Genomic DNA, 17,585 nt, shown 5'->3' with positions numbered 1-17,585 from the left:
GCGATGTGTAAAGGCTTCCCACCCTCTTTGGTTGCGCAGAGGGGGAAACAATGTTGGCTGATTTCTGATTATCATATAATTCCATCTGCGCTAACAGAACGGAACACCAAAGCAGCGACAAGATGACTATTGCCCCACACTCATTTACTTTTCTGTCCCCCCGGGTGAGGAGAGGAAGAGAAAAGCAGTGTGCCATAGCTTCATCAACAAAGTTAGAGCAGGGTGCTGTACCAGTGGTGATATACTTTAAATTCAAGAGCCACTCAAAAATGTGGTTGTTTTTATGTTAATATCCTTTAACATGTCTGACCCTCTGCAATGTTTCTTCAATAGAGAGATATTTTGCATTCCTCTACTGAAGGGGGCAAGGTCTGTGCATATTAAATGTGAGATTGAAACGTAACCCCGGGTAAGCTTGATTTGTTGCGTCACAAAGTCGAAAGCCAATCACCATAGTATAATATGCAAAAGCTGGAAAAGAAACCTGAAACCTGCAGCGCAGAGCGGATTTGTATAAAGAGCAAAAAACACACCTCAACTGCTAGTTACAAAGTAACAAGTTAACAAACAACTAAAAGATGCTATTGCTAACTAAACTTTTTTTTTTTTTTTTTTTTACATATTTTAAAACGTGTCTAGAGGAGAACTTCAAAGTTTGCACACAGCGATGCTCGGACAGATAGGGAAAGTCATAAAATGATGTGTTACATCTATTTCAATAGACCAACTGTGGGGTTTATATTGCATGCAGAATGACTATACAGTAGCCTGGCACCCACACACAGGATTACGAATGCTGTTTGCCCACAGGCTTACATGTGCAGACACACACAAACTCACACACTGTACCCTGGCTGGCAAGCTCATCAGTAGCTCAGTTAGCCATGGAAATATCTGCCTTTACACACAGACACACACACATACATATACACACACACACCAACAAGCATCAGCACTTTCCACCAGTGCCTCTCAAAGGAAACCATTACACTGCAGAAAACCACGGGAAGCCAGGCAGAAAGGGGATTTTCTCAAGCACTTTTTCTCTCCTTCTCTCTCTCAAAAAAAGAAAAGGAAAAATAACTAACTTACACTAAGCTACTTTTGCCAGAGAAAAAAAAAGATTACAGTCAGCCAAGCATCTAACTCACCTGTGACCCAGTAATTCATTTGGCTGATAATCTGTTATTGCAGGTGACATTAACAATCACTGATATGGTTGGTAGAGAGGCAAGTGAGGGTTAGGAGAGGTATGGGTGGGGATGATTGGTGGAGGAGATATTTGATTAAATTCTCAAATGAATAATGCATTATGAAATTGATCCAGACAAATCCCATTTTGAGGAGATTGAAGCAGGATTATACGAGGAAGGTTTTGGGCAAGGTAATGACAAAGAGGTGGTTTCCTGGGAAGGTACATTTTAGCATCAAGTGTTTACCTGGTCCTTCATAAGACAATTAGCAATTCTCCTTTTAACGCATTTTGAGTGCATGCAGGTAGAACATGGTGTGAGTTATATGCACAGGCGTAGATCATTTTAGATATTGCCCAAATTGTGTATTGCACATGCCCATACATTTTCTATCCGATGGCCTTGAGAAAACAAATACAAGCAGTTTCCTCTATATTTCTTTTTATTGCTTATGTATTGCTGACTTTAAACTACAAAATAAATACCAAGTTATTGAGTTATAATCTATATACAATTAGATATATCTTATGATAGCTGGGCATTTTGGGAAATATACTTATTTACTTTCTTGCTGAGAGCATATGCGAAGCTGGAGCCAGCCACTTAGCTTAGCATAGAGACACCCGCAATGTGTTGTTTTTACACTATGGTTTTTGCACTGGTTTAACAAACAAGACATAACAGCAGATTTAACTACCATTGGTTTCCAGTCTGAACAGCTGCTATTTACACCTTCACATTGAACGGACGAATAGGAAAGTGGTATCGATATTCTCACCTAACCCCTTATTTCCACCAACTACAGATACGCGGAGCTTCTATTTTTGCCAGAGAGCTCCGCAGCAATTCCGCACAGGGCAGATTGTGCGGGACAGGAAGTCGAGCACAGAAAAAAAATAAAACAGCTGGTTAACTTTCAAAATAAAATACACCATGCTGATGGTGGATCATATTTCCCTGCACCACACTTTGAAAATGTCATAATGGCAGGAGACAGGTTTGAAGTCAACAGGTCAGAGGTTTTGTAGTTCTGTTTATAGAAACTACGTCCTGTTATATCGCACAATCATATGTGAATTTGCGAGATCTCGTGGGTCCTTGTGACTTCCGCTGTCAGTAATGGCGTCAGCTGTTTGGCAACAAATCCGGACCATGTGGGTATTGAAGGATGGCGGCGCACGGAGCCATTCCGCAGCTGTTCTGCAGTTGGTGGAAATCCAGGTAAGCTTTTTGTTAACTTGTTCTTTGATTTGTTCTCGCCATATTTTCTGCATGCTTTTATATTTACTTTACTGTACATGTGAATATTGACAGTGCTTTTGTTTTTTTATGCATGTATTTGCACATATGTACACTAAAATTGCTTAGATTTTTACCTCCACTTTGTCACTGACATTATGTAAAATGATTACACATGATGCTTGGCGCCCATACTCCATGTAAAGTTTTCTAAATCACCTGTGTCTTTTTTTACAGCTTTAGAACATGCACCTCAGTAAATACAACTGGAAATGTGGTTAATTCATTGGCACTGAACCTAATTTATCCAGTGAGGCTTCCTTACAATACATGTGTAAAATTAGATTTCCTGGTGCATTTTACTGGTGTTAACTTTACTCTGGGAAAAAGGGCGTCTCCTCGTGGACACAGCACCAGACATAAGCTCAGCAGTTTTCACAAGTAATTAGCTTCTATGCCTAGATTTAGTTGTCTGCTTTTAATGAGTGTGGACTATTCCAACAACAATTTTAACCAATGAGTGCCTAAACCCTTACAACAAAACTAGAGTGCACTTATTTTCCAACAATTGTCAGTATGCATTGGCGCAATGAGTCACTTTATGGAAGTGCATGTCAACACAGTGGGGAGGAACAATGTGGGAAAACAAAATAATGATCTGTGGCCTTTCTAAATACAGTTAACAGGAGTTCAAACTATCGTCAGCCAATGAAAATGATATAACTGCGAGAAAGCCTACACTTCAGAAACTGAGGCTTTGGAAAGAGCTTGTAATGTTTTCCAACACATCGCTCCAGCGTGACATGTTACTCTGCTAAAAGTCTATCCCTGAGGCTTTTCAGATGCCTTGCGAGACATATGTACTGTTAACCTGACATGGCAGAGTAAGTGCTCATTTGTCAATAAACATGCTTTGGAGTGTTTAAACTTCCTATTCTCTAGGGCCAGGGACGGATCATTTATTCCCCCTCAATTGTCGTCTGCCTGGCTCCAACACTTTTACAAGTGTGCTAAAGTTAACAGGATTTTCTTTTTAATGAAAAAAAAAAAAAGCAGACAAAGCTGTGTTTTCAAAGCTTTGAGGGCAATGCTTCCCTATCTGTACAGTACTTCATGTTGAAGAATTACTTTAATTCATTATAACTACTATGTCATATGTATCTGTCTTGTAAAATACGAATCCCATTCAGGTTTTGGAGGCTTGCCATAAAGTATTTATTCAGTATCCATAATATTAAAAGCTGCCACATTGTCTTTAATGATGAGCTTTATTTGCAGACTGTGTTCAACAACAAGACAGACTTTAATATTGACCTATCATGTATACATTTACAATGCATGTGACCTTCACTATTCCAGGAAAACTACTTTTTAGTTGCTTTGATGTAGCTCAAGCACTTCATCTTGGGATGTTTTGCATCTTCCAAAGAGAAAGCATCACAGAGTATCATACAGGTTAGCCCTCTTCTTTTTTTGTCTCATGTTTTGTAGTCTCACTTTCGCTTTTCAGGCGGAATAAAACACTGATGCTATTGAGCAGTGTTAAAAACAAAATCAGAGCATCAGTAATTAAGTGAATAATTAGCACTACTGTCAAAGCACAGACATTTCAACTTAGTCAAAGAAGTCAAAATCAAGGAGAATTCATGAAAGAGGATTTCCAAAAGACACTGTGATGCATAGTGGATATGGGGAGATAAAAGGCACTTCCTGCATTTGGAAGAAGAAATGCACATACATTATCTTAATTTATGGCCAGTAGGAATAGGTAGAGTGTATACACATTTTTTTATCTTTATTTAAACAGGTAGGCTGTATAGAACAAGTTTTTATTTTAAATGACGACCTGGCCAAGAAAAGCATGAACGTGCAAGACAACCTACAGTTACACATTTAATACAGTACAAGAATTCAACAGGCTACATAAAGTGCAGATTAAGTAGGAATTACAAAACCATATGTGCCAATGAGAGACTCTTCTCTCTACTGTATATCATATTATCTCACACAACCCACATTTGATGCTCCTGAGCCACCACTCAAGTTCCCACTGTTACGATTTGTCCCAAACCGTTGGCTTGGGACAAATCGTGGCTTACTTGTCATCGTCATGATTGACAGATGTCAAACCTGTCACACATCCATGGAGCTCACTCATCTCTGTTGTGAGTGGCAGAAGTCACAACTAAGCTAACTCTTTATACAAAGTATTGCGTTTGAAGGTCAGGAAATTCAAACAGCTTGCAGATGAAAGCCATGGTAGAATCTGTTATCATGCACCTACTACCATATTTAACCTGAAGCAAAATTTGACTTACTTATTAGTATGATTGTTGCAGAGCTCCTAATGTCTCAGTCTGGAAAACAATATATATTGTTAGTCTATGGAAGGCGTCTGGTTTAAACCTTAAATCCAGCAGGCAGAATCTGCAGGAAAGCTTCCAGAGCAGTGCCTATGCCCTCCCTCACTTTCATCACTGTGGTGCTTTGGTCGAGACCCTTAACAACATTAGCCCTTTACTGCACCAACGGAGCTTCTCAGTGACCAACAGATCAGACTATCAGACTAATGCAGCAGGCAGTTGTGGCTAAAGAAGTCTAGCGGGTCATCCATTAATCGCAGGGTCGGTGGTTTAAACCCCTTCAGCAAGACAGTGAACCCCAAGTTGTTCCTGATGGTCAGGACTGGTGAATATGAGACAAATTGAAAAGCACTTTGTCCATTAATGTAGTAAAGCACCATATACTCTAAGTCCAGTCCATTTACCATTGACTGTGGATGTACTGGGCTGGTTACAGGTGTGAAAGTGTTACTGTCTGACTGTAACATGACAAAGATCATTAGAAAAGACATTGCTCTGGGATTACAAAGATAATTACATTATCCTAGAGGAGGTTCTGAATATGATTGTTTCTGCTGGGAACAAGTTTAATAAAGCAGGACACACCTATGTATTGATCGTCTTTGTGACATCTTAATATACTGTGTTGACAGTACACTAATTGGACAAGAAAGTATGCATCCATTAGCGTGGCATGCATCCATAACAGCAGCAGCTTTAACAGAGGATAATGGTTGTATACTGCTCACAGCCAAAGTAGAAATACCATTAAACTTTCTGCTATTTCTGCCAGGCAAGACTGTCAGCAAGCAAGAAAGAGAGAGGTTACTAGTTTGACTAATTTTAGTATTGCCGACTTGTATTTTAACAGTACTATTCAGCACTTGTGACATTGCCTGACATTGCCACAGTGATGGTGAGGGAAGCAAAGTGGCCATCAGACAAGAGACAGTCCTTATCTGAGGACTGTAACTCTCGTAGGTTATCACTGCTCAGTTGTCCACCTGATCACTACCAAGACCTTTCTTGGATATCTCTAAGATTGGTTCTTTTAAAAGTGTGTGTGTGTGTGTGTGTGTTTTCCCTCTCTCAGTGTCTGCTTCCATTTCTCTCCCCCCTCTCTCTTTCTGGCAGTAAACTTGTGCACTTACAGAAAATTCCCACCATACTGACACTCATCCAGCTAAAAGCAAGTGGCTACGCCAAAAATATGTCAAGTCACCGCCTTTTACACATCATGATTATTGACAGGGCAGGATTAACTGCGGCTGGGATTCTCCATACTTCAGCAGTTCATAATTGGAGCGACAATTCACCATTAAACAGTGGCTGCTCAAACTGTCTCCTGAGATGCAGCTAATATCTGCTAGTCGAATAGTTTTTAAATCAGCAGAATAAGAAAATCTCCAATGGTCACAACAATGCAACATCACAATGGTATGGAGAGATTGAGAGCTTTATCCGATGTAAAATCAGTGTATATCAGTACAAGAGTTATTTTTTAACTTTTGTAGTCGCCAGATTTTAAATTTTCCAAGCTTTCCCAATGCTGAAGAGGGGAATACTTTATAAGTGGCTGTATTCAGTGGTGTTTGCTCCACCCCAGTCTATCTGTAGTAAAATTTGTGTTAATAACTGTGTTGCTTATCTGAGTAAACCGTTTTTTTGTGTGATAATGACCAATATTTCCGCAGCAAGCTCACCGTGCTAGAAAAGCAGATGTGGCTTACAAATTTGGAACAAAGGCAGCAAAGACAGAATTCAAGCCAATGTTTGCAGGCTGACAGACTTTGCTTGGTGTGGCTGTTTAGTAGATATATTCGCCCCTTTAATACATTAGGGGAATGTTATGGTTATTTAGATTAGCACAGGGCTGCTTCCCCTGCTGTATTAATGCTGTAGAGCATTTCTTTCCACATCAGGGAAATGTTTCAAAATCATATTTGAACCAGCATGAAAAGTTCAAGAAACAAAATTAAACAATACCTCATCCTACCCTTGCTTTGGGACTCTTCTCATACAACTTTTATTGTGAGTGTGTGTGTGTGTGTGTCAAAAGGGCCAGCAGTTTGAGATGAAACTTAGATCAGTTCTTTCCCCATTGCCCTCTGAATCAAACACATCTTGCTCTATCCCTTTAGTGCAGATGGTGTGTGTGTGTGTGTGTGTGTGTGTGTGTGTGTGTGTGTGTGTGTGTGTGTGTGTGTGTGTGTGTTTTATCAGACTGCTTGTGCGGCCAGAGGAAGAAATGGCCATTATAGTAACCCAGTAAAATCCCCTCTGCTTGTGTTTTATTTGATTGAATACATTTTATGGCAGCTTTATGGAAATGACCGGACATGCATGCACCATTTTCCTGTTCTACTGAGACGAGGTCTTTTGTTTGTCACACTACGGTGCACATCACAGAAACCAATCAAAATTCCTTACCATGGCCAGTAATAGGAATGCAAACTGAAACCTGCATTACATGTTCATTCCTGATTGCAGAGAGCAGAGGCAGGATAAATGAGGCTGTGATTAGAGAGAAGAGCTCTTCCAGAGGCAGCTGTCCTATCTCTTTATACCACAAGAACCCTCGGTAATAGGTTTGTACTGACAACAAACCACAGGTCTGTCATTAGCATGGTGTCTTCAAGCCTTTTCACAGAGGTAAGGGAGCACAAACCTGATGCACCAAACACAGACAATCTTATTTACCTCTTTCATATCCTTTTAACTCAAAGCTTTTTCATTTATCTCACTTCTCAGATGACCCTTGCTCTAGTTGCTGATGAACTTTAAAACATAATGACCTGGCTACAGAGATTCAATCAATGAGCCCTAAATGGCTTGTCTGACCACGTATTTCACTCCAATCTTAAATGCAGGTAAAGGCTGCTTTTTACTTGGAAACTTACTGGAGAAAAAAACAACAATGTGCTTTTCTCTAGACTATATTTAAAATGTAATTATATTTTTGTGCTTTCTACCATGACCGCCAGATATGGTTCTCTCTCATTTAAACAATTTTTCAGACAATATTCAGCAAATGAGTTATACTTTGAATCCTTTTTGTCTTAATCATTATGCTTAAAGATTTGAGCTTATGGTGAAATTGAGTGATCTCAGTGAAGTACACCTCTTTTCAGCCAGAGTGAATATTTCTTGATTCAGTGATCAGAATACGAGCTTAAAGGGAGTTTATTGCCCCTGGGAGCCGTTCAAAGTGGAGTTGCAGGTAAGACATCCGTGACACAGTAAGGCTAGCCTGTCATCCTTTGACATCTTGGGCTTCAGGGGGGGATCACTTACACCTGAGAGATATCTAACCGGCCGTACTCTCTCACACCTCCACTTACTGTATCGTTCTCTCAGCCTTGTGCATGTTCTCAAATATTCATGATAATGCAGAAAGTGTCATCTTAGAATATCTAAATGGGAAGCCCAAGGCAGAAGGAAATCATCCTACTATGAAATTCTCCAGTCCTCGACGAAAGTTAAAGCAGTCATCTATAAACCTTCCTCCATCAGTTTCCTCCCCCTCACTGTTACAATTTCTTCCCTTCTTATTTCCACTCCAAAACTCGTACGATGAATAGACATGGCAGATCACACAAAATGGCAACTTTGCAAAGTTTCTTTTAATAAATATTCAGTGGTTGCCATGTGTGATACAGTATCTGCTTTCCATTGCAGTGAATCAGCTCGTGGCACATCTGCTACCAGAGCTGAAAGTTATCCATAAAACTTTTGACAGCTGATTTGTAAAACACATATACACATGCAAATAGCCCCCCATGTTCATGCTCTCTCTCGCTCTAACAAAAAAAAAAAAAAACTTTAAATGAACTGAACCCTGGCTGAGTGATTTCCGATCTGCCACTTAAGCGTCTGGGGGCTGACGCATTGTGCCAGCTCATGTTCAGGGTCATGACTGTGTCACTTAAAGACTCTCTAATGAGACCCAGACAAGCGCACTGTGCCCAGCTGAGCAGAACAAAAAACCTTAAAGTCAACCATAGCACAAGAGCACTTGGGGAAAAACAGTAAGGCCACTAAGAGAAAGGAAGGGTTGTTTGTTTTGGCTCCAAAAATGCTCTTAATGCAAAGCTTGAATGAAATGCTGTGTTGTGTATCAATGATATTCTTTACAATTATCACTAAAAGAGACAGAGTGAGGGATATTGAAAAACCCAAATTCTAAATCAGTTTATCAAATTAAATGTTTTATTCAGTGTTTGTATAATACAGTACACTTAGAGAGCACCTACCTAGGTCAACTCTTTTTTTAAATATAGCTGATCCTATAAACTTGAATTTAGATGGTAAATATTTTACCAGGCAGTGAAATATATTATCAGTAAAGGATCTTTACAGTGTATCCAGGCAGTAGCTTGAGTGGCCACATTTTCTTTAGTGAAACCTCTGGTGGTAACACACTGCACAACACAAGAAATGCCCCTAGGAAGGAGATTGGGAATGAATGAAGAGTTCATACAGCGTTGAGCTCACATGGGTGTTGTTCAACATGAATATTCAATACACACCTTAGAGTAAACCATTGTTCCCATTCCAAGCTGATTCCATCTGGGATTATGTTTCGAGGCTGAATACAAAGAGGTAAATGACTATACAATAGACACACACGTTAACGCCATTCCATAAAAATGAAGGTAAAAAGTGTTCTACATAATAAAATTAAAATTAAAAGTTAAAATAAACTGATCCACTGTAAGTAAGCACTGTCTAAGTTTTCCATTCCATGTTTATGGCAAAAATTTGGCACATTGAAAATGCATGCTAGAGCAGATGATGCTGATGATGATCTCTGTTTCAGTTGAAATTATACATGTTATTTTTAAAGACAAGACATTTTGATCGTAGGCTACAACACCATACTGTAACCTATTGTTTATTTGTATTTATAAGTAATTAAAAGCTTCTATTGAAAAAATCATATGGGCTTTTCCTGAAGGAACAGCAAAACTCTGGGTGTTGATGTGACTGCATTAACTGACAGCAAACCGTAATAACTACACTGACATAAATGAATATATTTTTTCAATTATCCAGATGAAAGGGTGTTTGGAGTTGTTTCCAGAAAAAATGTTCCAAGATGTTTTAAGAAGCTCAGCTCATCATCATTGTACAACAAGGAAGAGTGGTACTGTACACCAGTCTGCGGTTTAGAAAAACTCAGAACATGTCTTCCTATTTAAGTAAAGCTTGGTGTGATATCTAAAAAGATCAAAGTATTGAATGAAAATAGTCAGACTGTTCTTAACTACAACCAACTCAGTGTTGGGTTTGCAATGAAGTAACTGTCTCAGCATGAGGAAAAACAACAGTTTCAGGCCAACTGAAACTACAACTTACAACATTACAACTTAAAAGTCATACTATAAGTGCACAAAAAACGGACTTATGCTAAACAGAAGTTACACTGGAACCATGTTTGTGACCATGCTTGCTTTATGCCAGCACAAAATCTTAATGGCTTACTTTTGCAAATAATAAAAACAGCAATGGTTGAGTCCTTATTCATCCTACAGCTCATGAATGTTTCATAATACTGTAAGTGACGCCAAATTAAGAGCTCGGCACCCAGGGTTGAGTGTGGTGCTTGCTTGATTATCATGTGCACACCCACACTGGAGAGCCTGTTGTGAAGTCTGTTTAAAATGTTTGAATCAGAGGACCTTAAGTATTCTACATCTGGCTCTCTTTCCCATTCCCCCTGATGTGCCGGCTGGTTTTCCCATGGGATCATCGCCAAAGGAAGGGCTACCATGCTCAGATTCTCATCGAAGGCTGCACACCCTTTTCCTTCTCAGAGCTAAGGTCTTGGTCTGACACTGCCTCAAATCTATGGTTACCAAGATAGCTCTGTAACTCAGTGCGTGCCATCAATCAGCACACAACTTGTTACACCTCCAAGTCCGTAGGACACATATCAACATAATCAAATTCTGCTGCAGATTTTCATGTTCATCCTCTGTAATGTTTAAAGCTTAGTGCTACACAGCCAACACATGAAGGATGACTGCTCCACAGATGGCTTTGACCACATTCTCATTATCATCTCCCTCTCTCTCCCACACACACACTGGATTTGCAATATGCAAACATACAACAAACACAGAGAAATCCAACAACGGTTTACTCACTGATTCCTGGCTCTTGTCCTTTGCATCATACACACTTAGTTTGACCAGTGTCTCCGGGCTACCAGGATACTCTGAAGGGAAGGTCACCCCTGTCAGAAACAACGGATCCTTGTTCGCCTGTCAGAGAGAGGGACAACACAGAAAAAAGGTTGAGACACTGTGTGTGTGTGTGTGTGTGTGTGTGTGTGTGTTTACGCATGTGTGGTGGTGTGTACCCTTATATGCAAATTTTTACTGCAACACACATGTTCCAAAAAAGTCAGGGTAGACCAAAGAGATACAAGGACAGAGGGAGGGAGACTTGGGTGGGTAAATGCGCAAACAGCTGGCCTCAGTCTGTCCTCCACCTCGTCCTACTAGTGTTTCTCCTCACTCTCCTCACTTCCCCTGCTGCCTCTTTTGGGCAGAACAAAGGACAACATAGAGCTCTCCCTTGTAGGTCTACCTGGAGCTCTGGCATTACTACAGTCTTCCAACTGAGACTTCAGGCCAGGGGCAACAAACGTTGACAGGTATTTTGGCACAGTGGCAGGGTGGCAATGGGATCAAACCAGTGTTAGCTAATATTCACTCACAACTCCCCTGAAACCACAGTACCCAGTCGTCACATTTAACTTCTATTGCACTGCAGGGTTTGTTTTGCCATGGCCTGCAGCAGCTTGCCTTGCCTTCATTACACTGTAAAATTGTTTAGTAAGGTTGTTACCGGTTTTGACTTTAAAGATGGTCAATAAGACCAATGTAGTGCCAGCCGATGGAAGGCCTGTATGTCACTTGTTTGAGAAGTTTTCTTCAAACAAGGGAGAGCATCATAAAATAAGCTCTCTGCCACTCTAGATTGGGACCCTAGTTTAAAGAACATTCTGAAAAAGTGACATTATCACAGTATCAAAGCAGTCTTGGCCGACGGAAATATATTTCCAAGATAAAGCCAGACAGCCGGTGCGTGGCTTTGCCCTTCACCTTCTGCTCTCTGTGTGTTGCCGTTCACAAAACCCCTTAGCCCAAGGAATCAACAACAAACTTTGAGCTAGCAAGCTGAACACTAAATTCAGATCGTGCAACAATGCAGGCCTGCTTTCGGGGAATGATTTTAAAGATTTACAAATAGTATGTTCACAGCATTTACTATCTAAGTGGGATGCTTTAGGGCCAATTGGTGGGGATTTCTATGGACAAATTATACAAGGCGATACAATTGTAAGAGCAGATTACGTTTAACCATCTATCCAACTAATTGACTAGCTCATGTTACTTTATTGTGTGAACAGTTAATTTCCTTAAATTTTTATTTGTGCCACTTTTGGAAACCATTTTGTAGAGCCACCGTCTCTGCGCCTGGAACCTTTGTTCCAGAACTTTTTTTATGAGTTTTTTTTCCCTTCTATCCCACAATGTATGTGTGGAGTAGCCAGACCTTACTCCACAGCACTGTGGAGATAGGTCAGCAATGAGAGAAAATGGTTGATTTTATTTGGAAAAATAGCCAAGTGGAACTGCACCAATTAGTAATTTGAAAAGCTATGTTATGGTTTTAAGTGTAGTGACTGATTCAGCTGCACACCATAACTCAGTTCACCTCTCTCAATTTTTTTTTTTTTATCTGATACTATATGGTCAAACTGCCCTCCAAAATAAAGTCTTAGAAATTATGTAATTATTTATTTTACAATGCATAGAGTCTGCAATAAATCTTAATTTAGTGGATTGTATTGCACCAGGGGGTGAGGGGAATTTCTCGGAAGACTCAAGGATTGTTTAATCATTTGGTGTTGTCTACTTGAACCAATTCAAAGCGCTTTGCGTTTACACTGGGGGCTTCCTCTTCCTCTGCTACGCTCTGATGGGCGTTTCCACACAGCAACCCATGGGACCGTGTGGGGACAGGCTGGGGAGTGGTAATGAGACCGACACAGACAGACTGGCAGACTTGTATAAATTTATGCTCATACCCTTGAGTTAAAAAAAAACACAATGAAAAGCAATGAAAGGAACTAATTAAAATAAAATGATCATGGTAAATTTTGTTTTGCATCGACTCCTCATGCTGGCACAAGCATGCAACATACAAGAGTCAATAACTTTATTGCAATTTTTTGACTGGCCCTTGCTGTCTACCGTCACTCTGGTTACACTTACTTTATCTAGATGCTACCGAACTCAATCACAACAGTGGAGAGTTTCACTATAACAGCAAAAATAGTAGGAGTAAATCAACCAAAAATGAATAATGAAGAACACATTGGAAGTATGGTTAAAAGAAAATGTGAGCGGCAGTTTTTGCCACAGGTAATCGGCGAATAGGACCAGCTTGTTTGTTTGGGTTTGTCGAAAACTTAAGACTGACGCCAACAAGCCTAGAGTCCTTTGCTACAATAACGGGTGTTGGGAAGATTGGGAATCAAAGCATGAAGTGCCCTAAAAACAGCCATGTACTTAGGGCGCACGCTCTTTCTCTCTCACACACACACACACACACACACACACACCCTTGCCACACCACTAACCCCGCTGATCCTTCAGAAATCTTCTATGCGCTGACAGAGGGGAAATAAAGCAAGTCTATTGCTTCCTGTTACAGCTTCTCTAGACATAGTAAAACCAGTCTTGATGCCCGGTGCCATTTTGCTGCCCAACCATGAAGCTTTGTGGTTTGTACACTAACATCCTAAACACACAGTCTGATTCAAGACAGCAGGTACAGGCTCAGTGGAACGAGTGCACTGCTTCAAGTTAAGTAGAGATCTGGATATATGTCAGTACTGTACACTAACAAAAAGACAGACATAGCCATTATACTCAAGAATGTGCAGGTACACACACACACACAAGCCCTTACATCTCCCTCACCGGCAACCTGAATAGGCCTCATTCAGACTTACCAGCATGGTTGGCAGCCTCAGCTGCGGCTAAATCTTCTTAGTGCTACTGATGGGCTGAGATGAGCTGAAGTGGTAAGCCTGTCTCCATTTACACAGAGAAATAAGTCTGTCATACAAGTGGTCAACATATGCTATGGGAGACAGCTGCCCCTCTCTTGTCTTTTTGTTCATTTGGAGTTCCAAACCTCAGTGGAATGACTAAATTAGGCCATTAGAGGGAGGGTGTGTGAGATTAGGAGTACAGAGAGAGAGAGAGAGAGAGAGAGAGAGAGAGAGAGAGAGAGAGAGAGAGAGAGAGAGAGAGAGAGAGAGAGAGAGAGAGAGAGAGAGAGAGAGAGAGAGAGAGAGAGAGAGAGAGAGAGAGAGAGAGAGAGAGAGAGAGTACAGTAGGAGTATTCTGGCTGTAGTTGCGCTACACTGGAGGTTTTTCTCCCTCCCTTGACCACTCATAATTACACACAAACAGACTTTTTGGACTTGTTCCAGGAAGGGGGTTTGCTTGACTAGCATGGCATCAAAGGCTGTTTTATCCCTAGGCTTTGCATGACATCAAATCCCCTCAAGTACCATCACCCCTGGACCCACTGTCCATGTATTAGGAATGGGATTTTCCTACGAGATACTAGATAGCATTCTTCCTTCTCCACCTTCACATACAATTTGTCGAAGACGTTTCATATTGCACTTTAAAGAGATTTAGAGGGCTTTAGATTTTCTACTTGAGTTGTCACTTGTCCTTTCTGTTTAACCAAAAGTAGATTAAGATACAGTACCATCACTAAGTCATGCACTTGCTCAGTAGAGATGAAATGGGTCTTTCCTTTTGTGGGAATATGACTCTGTGTGCCAGTTTGATACAATACAGTGTATTATTAGTCTGAAGTATTAACTACCCGAGGATGTTGACAGTCCCAATCACAGCCTCAAACCTGCCTAGTCTTTAAAAATTTCTTATTCAGTATTCCATTTCTTATTTTCATACACTAATAATAAACGTGAAAAGTCTTCACTTACCGTATATGAACAGGATTTGTACATAAACTTTAATAAAAAATCGTTAATAAACTTAAACAACATTTGGTTTTGCCAATTACACATTTGAAGACTTGAACTCAAAGTCAAAGTTAAAATTTTTGTTTTCTGTGTTAACCTACAGGCTCACACTTTCCTTTTTGATACACTAGCAGTAAGTCATATAACAGCTCTTTAAAGGCAGTGTATTCTATAAAACTGACCTTTTCAATAAATAACACCTCAAGAGGTCATTTATTTAAACGAAAGAGAAGTAAAGTCCAGATCCAACATGATTAACTGCTACCCTTTTTATCTGACCTCTGTCAAGTGATTCATGGATAAGACTAGAGAGGGCTATGAAGCAGCTGGCTTGTTCCATCATTTATCTTCTAAATTAAACCCTTATATCATATACCATGGATTCCTGATAATACACGCACCACATGAGTAGGACTAATGCTGAAGCTTTCATGCAACCAAGACTCAATCAGTGTCCAGCAAAGCCGGCGGCAGCTGTTGAGAGCAGGCATTCTGGGAATGTGACAACAGGAGAAACACAAGGGGCTTTCTTCAGGATCCATACAGAGAGACAGAGAGACAGACTAACAGTCACACACGTTAATGAACATCTGCTGCATGTTGGAAGGCAATGTATGACAAGTGAGTTCCGTTCCTCTAAAAACACACTTACACGCGATTCAAAGAGGATTTCAAAGTCACATTGATTTTCTTTCAATGCTGGGCCTCTGGGTCAAAATATTATATAATTATTACTTTTCAAATGAATCTGATTTCTGTGTGACTGGCTAAATATATATTTGTATATGTTACATATTAACTTACTGTACACTACTTAGACTAGACAGATAGATAGATGTTTATTGATCCCAAGAAAAATCTATCTATCTATCTATCTAACTATCTATCTAGTCTAAGTAGTGTACAGTAAGTTAATATGTAACATGTAACAGAACTAATGAAAAGAATATATGCCAGAGAAAACGTCTCAGACTATCTTAAACCCCTCTAATGAGGCTGCAAACCTCTCTTTTAAAACAGACATGTAAAATCACACAGAATGCGCACATACCCGTTTTTTGTGAAGACGAAAGCAGTCCATTTTCTTAGGTCCTACTCCAAATCCTCAACTTTACAGCCATTAAATCAAAACTCCAGTGGCACTCGGAGAGCCTGCAGAGCTGGCTGAGCCAGCATACAGTATCCTACCACATCCTGTGTTTCTACACACATATGCTCAAACACACACACTGCTGTTCCCTAGACAGGACTGAGGGAAAAAGCAGTTGAAATGCAGTCTCTGAAAGAGACGGTTATGCTCATTTAGCTTTACTGGATTAGCAGGAAAATAATATGAGTCAGGCAACTTTGCCCTCATATTAAGAGAGGAAAAAAACGTGAGTGTGTGTGTATATATGTGTGTGTGTGTGTGTGTGTGTAAGTGGGTGTTCCATAGTGGGACATGGGGCAGCTGTTGCCGCCCCCAAAAAACACTTGTGTGACTGTTGCCTTGGTAACAGCACTGACACAAGAGGCAATAAAAAAGCATTTAAAGAGGTTAAGGACCACAAAAACACACTCACTTTACGGAACTCCCACACAGTTGAACCCACAGTTGAACACATACTGACAGTAATTACTGAAAAATAATACTGATTGAGAGCCACACAATAAGTCTTTCAGATGTCTGAACTTACTGTAAGTGTTACAGGAAAGTTCATTGTCACTCATTGTCTGTTCCACTTCGATGATTTAGATGCGGGGGACAAAGGTTGAGGAAAAAGGAGGGCAGACAGAGATGGAGAGAACATCAACCAAGACCCAGTGAACCAGAGACACAGTAAAACAACAAACATCAAAGGTCAGAGAGAGGCAGGTGTGTGTGTGTGTGTGTGTGTGTGTGTGTGTGTGTGTGTGTGTGTGTCCTTACCTCCACTATCTCTGTGCAGGCATGAAAGACGAGATGCTGCTTGTGGGGATCTATGACAGCCACCTGGACCAACGCATTGGGCTTCCTGTCTCTGCCTGAGGCCACCAGATCATTACAGGCTACAGAGAGGGAGAGACGATGCAGGGAGGAAGGAGAAGGAAAGGACAAAAATCAAGATGAGAGGGGGAGATAATCCTTCACAATAACACACATAAGTGACACAAATCACACAACACTGAATCACAAATACAGAATGTGCCAATAAATAAGAGAGAAACACGGTAAATACACATGGGAGTATAAAGAGGAGGAAACCGTAAAGGTGGAGGAGGATTTATAAATATCTCCTGTCAGATTACATGTCGCATGCCAAAACACTAAAGAGCCAAATCACCACAAAGCATATATATATATATATATATATATATACACACACATATTGAGATATAGAATAATTGCCTCAGTAGTTGATTACATTGGCAGTAGAATCTCCTTTTGGGTGTGAGAGATCAGTTTTATTAGGGCTTTCATGTCGGTCAACAAAAGCAGCTTGTCACTCAGCCCCCCTGGCTTCCAAGGACAGGAAAGACATTGCATCCCATAATTCCTTTAGAGGAAACCAACACTTCCTGGTTACGAATAGAAACATCCGCCTCACAAGATAGCACTTGCTGATCCCATCACAGCTCAACAGACGCATCATTCCTTGATAAACACTACTGTACTAAGATATTCTTATTATCTCTTAAAAGTCACATATACAGCGGTAAAGTTCTACTTTTTATTGAGTCAAAAAGCCACAAAACAGCTTGATTTTT

The 17,585-nt window shown here is 40.3% G+C and overlaps 1 protein-coding gene across 5 annotated transcripts in view; it reads right to left on the bottom strand.

Moving 5' to 3' along the window:
• The window catches only part of inpp4b (inositol polyphosphate-4-phosphatase type II B), a 224,257-nt gene that overhangs the window by 90,823 nt on the left and 115,849 nt on the right, over positions 1 to 17,585 (bottom strand). For 3 of the 5 annotated variants that reach the window (XM_034891446.1, XM_034891449.1, XM_034891445.1), the window contains 2 exons: positions 16,768 to 16,886; positions 10,924 to 11,040 (listed from right to left, as the gene is read on the bottom strand). In XM_034891446.1, coding sequence (XP_034747337.1) covers positions 10,924 to 11,040; positions 16,768 to 16,886 — 236 coding nt within the window. Of the gene's footprint in view, positions 1 to 10,923; positions 11,041 to 13,805; positions 13,991 to 15,909; positions 16,070 to 16,767; positions 16,887 to 17,585 lie in introns of those variants that run through there. The other 2 variants (XM_034891458.1, XM_034891468.1) reach the window with 2 other exon arrangements.

The sequence above is a fragment of the Etheostoma cragini genome, chromosome 2 (assembly GCF_013103735.1).
Source record: "Etheostoma cragini isolate CJK2018 chromosome 2, CSU_Ecrag_1.0, whole genome shotgun sequence".
Lineage (NCBI taxonomy): Eukaryota > Metazoa > Chordata > Actinopteri > Perciformes > Percidae > Etheostoma > Etheostoma cragini.
The sequence above is the reverse complement of the archived record's forward strand: the minus strand, read 5'-3'. Positions and strand labels throughout refer to the sequence as shown.